A 4530-nucleotide genomic window follows, 5' to 3' on the forward strand; every position below is an offset into this window, starting at 1 on the left:
AATTGTCAAGCAAGGGAATAGAGCAAACAAATCTGCCAGTAAAAGTGGCTATACAGTAAGACGCTTCAAGAAGTCAGATCACCAAACGGGATTCTGAAAGGCTCTTGAAAATGAAATCCATGGCTACATTTTTTTCATATAAAAGAAGTATTTCAGAAATCCTCGGAAAACAAATGTCATTCTATGAACAGATGTTAGAAACTTCATGTACTAAAAGAATAACAATAGTTCCCAAAAAAGAAATCATGGTGAAAAGTAACAAGAACATGTAGATAATAAAGTTCAATAAAACACTACTCAAATTGCAACCCTGAGAACCAAGATCAATTGAATGCACTGGATAGCTGTATATAGTATTAAGGAGATCAGCTAAAAATAAGGAAAAAATTATCCACTAAGATGGATGATGAGTTTCAAGAATTCAAGTAAACTTTTAGCTTAAAGACCATAAAAAAAATTATCCACTAAGATGGATGATGAGTTTCAAGAATTCAAGTAAACTTTTAGCTTAAAGACCATAAAGACATATAGGTGACAGAAATTCAGATGAGTTTCAAGAATTCAAGTAAACTTTTAGCTTAAAGACCATAAAGACATATAGGTGACAGAAATTCAATACACACTGTAGATATGCAATTAGATGAACACTGGAGATTACTTCAAGTGTAATTCAAAGACAGAGACATTCTAATCTCGTGTTAGCTGTTTCATATGAAATTAACGGTACAATTCTTTACTAAGACAATGGACATTCTAAGAAATTTGCAGTACAACTTAAAGTCATGGACAATTGAAAGACATGGACATTTGAAATCTCGTGTTTGCTGTTTCATAAGAAATTAATAGTATACTAAGACAAGTAGTTCAAACACTGTGTACCTGTGGGAATGTATCAAAAGATATGCGGGAACTATACTAAAAAAATTGACATATTTGTAGTTGCAAAAGTGTAAAACATCAGATTGATTCAAAGGCTATGCACAACTGTTGGAGAAAATGAAGACAAAAAATTGACATGCATTGCCAAATAAGAAAGATGATTCTAAACTCTGAACCAAAGCAATAGACAAATTAATATGCGTCTAACCAGCTTCAGTCATCTAAGAAGTGTGATCAGTAAAAAAGAAAAATTTGTCAGCCTTTTAGATGAAAGTCTGCAAAGAGGGTTGAAGGATAAGCATTCATGGTGTGTGTACATATATACGCATGGATACGTGTGGGTTGTGCGTGCATATACATATACATGTGTGCACACACATGTTTATGTATACCTTTATCAAAAAATAATCTAATTTTTAATTTTAAATTAAATAAGATACAAACTTTATATTTATTTTAAAAATCAATCATATTCCTGCCACCTATGAAGCACGGACACGCATAACATGAAGCCGTGTCGTGTCGTGTCCGTGTCGGACACACGTGTCAAACACACGTATCCTATGTATTTTTTAGGATTTGCCTCGTGTCGGCGTGTCGGCGAGTCGGATGGCTGTGTCTGATCCGTGTCCGTGCTACATAGCCTGCCACATCAGAAAATCAGGTAGAATAGATGAATCCGGGGCCTCCGATTGGTTTTATGAGCAGCACGACCCAGGTTCCGTCGCTGTGCACTCCAGAACCTTTTCTAATTTGGCTTTGACACCTTTCTAAATGACTACATGTTCAGAAGCAAGTTAATATTTGATTCAGGTTAATGCCTTGGTTCATAGACAATAGGCAGTTTTCCTGAACTTTTAAAATTGTCGATTCTTAGGACTTCCTTTCATTTACTACATAATAAATCTTCAACTTTGCGACTTCAATGGCCTGTGCGCAGAATGTGACATGTATTCCACAACCATTTTTAAATCGGTGCAAACAATACACATCAGTGCAAGCAGTTAGAATATCACTGCAAACAAAATAACGAGTCTTGTCCAAGCAAGACATAACACAAACCAATGGAATCCCCAAATCTAGTACCCACGAAAACTTGACCTTCCTCCCTATATGATCCTCAATAGGGGCCCTCCATACGATCTTTGGCGATAAAGATGGTAAATTTTTATATAGATAAATGTCCTTATTCTCTTATTCAAAACTTGTCTGCGTTTTCATGCAAATGTGAGCAAAAGGAATAAAATTAAAAAAAAAAAAAACCCTAACTGAAACTTAGATACAAGCACCTGTTTATGGAGCTCATCCTCTTCTTGCTGAGGTTCTAACGAGAAGAATATATCATCCCCATGCAATTGAAAGTCTGAGGTTAAAACAAAACTAATCAATTAATCAATCAAGATGAAAATTGAAAAAACCCTAGGAAGAGGTTGACGATGATGATGAAACTTACATTGGGGATTGAGGTGAGAAATTGAATAAGAAGAGGAGGAGGAGGAGGAGGAGGAGGGGGAGCTAGGGTTTAGAAAGAGAGAAATAGAGGCTTTATCGAAGAGGAGAGCTCGAGCTCTGAGCTGGAGATGGATCTGATCCTGGCTGTTACTATTAATAGGAGGAGGGGACATGAAGGAGTCCCAAGCCGAAGGGGAGGAGAGGGAGGGGGCGAAAGAGGAGTAGGCGGAATCGCCGAGCCAAGACCTCCAGGCACCGCATCCCTCCAGTCTCCGAGCAAGCTCGTAACCACGACCGTCGTCTCCCAGCAAACTCACGCTCATCCTCCTCCTCCGCAAAAGCCTGAGATCCTCGCCTGATCTGCCTCCCGCTGGTGCTCGGTGAGGTCAATTTGGTCGGGCTTTAACATGTTTACTGGGCCAAATTACGTGAGGTATGCGAAAGGCCTTATGAGATGGGCCCATTGCCTGTTTTATGCATTGTGCACCTGCTTTCGTGGCTTATTTAATGAATTCATTATTCTTCTTCTTTTCCCCCCTTTTCTTTTCTTTTCTTTTCTTTTTTTTCCCAGAGTTGGCAACAAGAACATAAATGGGAAGTGCGCTCCTAAATTGAAAAATGATATAACTTTCTAGTTTCTTCACGTTTTGGGCCTGAAAAGTGATGGGAAATAAATAGAAAGTGTGGAGATGTCGGCCAGTTTTTAAACCCATTCCACTTTCTTAAAGAATAGAGGATATGAAAGGAAAGCAATGGTGAGAGGAGGGAGAAAATAATATTTTATTAGCTTTTTAAGCTTTGCACTTCACAGAAATAATGTTATTTTACTTTAATCTAGTCATAGCTTCAGACAGACTGTTGGGGATGCAATCAAGGGTCATCCCACACAACTTCTAAGTGTTTGTTCATGAATTTGATTCCTATTGTAATATGCTTCCGTAAGAAAAATGTAATTAAAAAAGTAAGATATACCTGATAGTGTTTTAACATGCTCCATCAAGAAAAATATGAAAAACTTAATGGCTTAACCTCTTCAGTAGCAAATGTACTATTTATTGGAAATCATTTAAATACTTTTTATTAGCTTCTAGATCCTAGAATAGAAAAGCACCAACTATGCTTATAGTTAGCATTTTGTTGAGTATGATTTAATATTTATTCTCTTTGGGGCATAATATATAGTGCTAATATTATATCTTTCATGTTTTATTATGTATCATGTTTAGAAAAAAAAATTTTGTTGCCCACTTTCCGTAGATATCAAACAATTCGTGTAAAGAAATGGTGTCCTGTTAGTTAACACATCAACTTTTCACATTTTCACTTTCTACCAAACAATATTTGTGAAGGTCTAACCACAGTCGCGCGTGGCTTTCACTCGTGCTGCCGTGGGAATACATTTTGCTTTGGGGACTTGTGTCGCTGCCACAGCGTGAGTGGAAAGCACTCGCGAATGTGGCTAGCATAGCCCTCGTAAATAGAAAGGGAAGAACTTCTTGAGAATGTTGTACTTTCTCTTCACTTTCTATTTTTCATTTACTTTTCAATTACCAATCAATATTTGTAAATCCCCATTGTATGCATGATCAATAGAATTTGAGTTTGTTTTCTTTTAGAAACAGGCTGGGAAAAGCTTTAGTTTGTTGTTTAAGCTAGTCAGTCCTAACTGACCCAATGCAGCTAATTCCTTTCGTGATCTATATGAATCACTTGACGAGTGTCTTGTATAGAAAATCATAGCATATTTTTAATCGTTTCCCTATAGTTGTGTGGAAGAACGGAGCTAGCGCAGGCTCTATCGTTTGGACCAGGCATCGGAGCTAGTGGAGTCGCCTGTTACTCGGAGGAAAGGGACGAAATAACGAGGCTCCTTCTAAAACTAGAATGCCTCTCCTTTAATTGTACTTGTTGTTAGTTTATTAAGAAAATTAATTTATTTAGAAGCGTCGACGGATGTCATTATAGGTGTACTCTCAGTCCACGTCAGAACGCACAGAGAGGCTAGGCTACTCCATTAAACGATCATATATAGGGGAGATCATAATTTTCACACACTCGATCGCATAAGTAATTAATATCGTCGTATATCTCGTTCCCTTTGTTACATTAAGTAGGCCCTTTTGTTTGACTCGTCTCAGCAACTCAGTTTCAACCCTTTCATTTCTCACACCATATGATGCGTGTAAATCCCACAAAATC

At 37.5% G+C, this 4530-nt stretch overlaps 1 protein-coding gene across 1 annotated transcript in view; it reads right to left on the minus strand.

Moving 5' to 3' along the window:
* Positions 1–2755, minus strand: part of LOC109841836 — a 36664-nt gene extending 33909 nt beyond the window's left edge. Inside the window, 2 exon segments of the mRNA XM_020410773.1 lie at positions 2169–2242; positions 2333–2755. Of these exon segments, the coding sequence (XP_020266362.1) occupies positions 2169–2242; positions 2333–2654 (396 nt within the window). The 5' untranslated portion in view covers positions 2655–2755.

Source organism: Asparagus officinalis, chromosome 5, assembly GCF_001876935.1.
Source record: "Asparagus officinalis chromosome 5, Aspof.V1, whole genome shotgun sequence".
In the NCBI taxonomy this organism is placed as follows: domain Eukaryota; kingdom Viridiplantae; phylum Streptophyta; class Magnoliopsida; order Asparagales; family Asparagaceae; genus Asparagus; species Asparagus officinalis.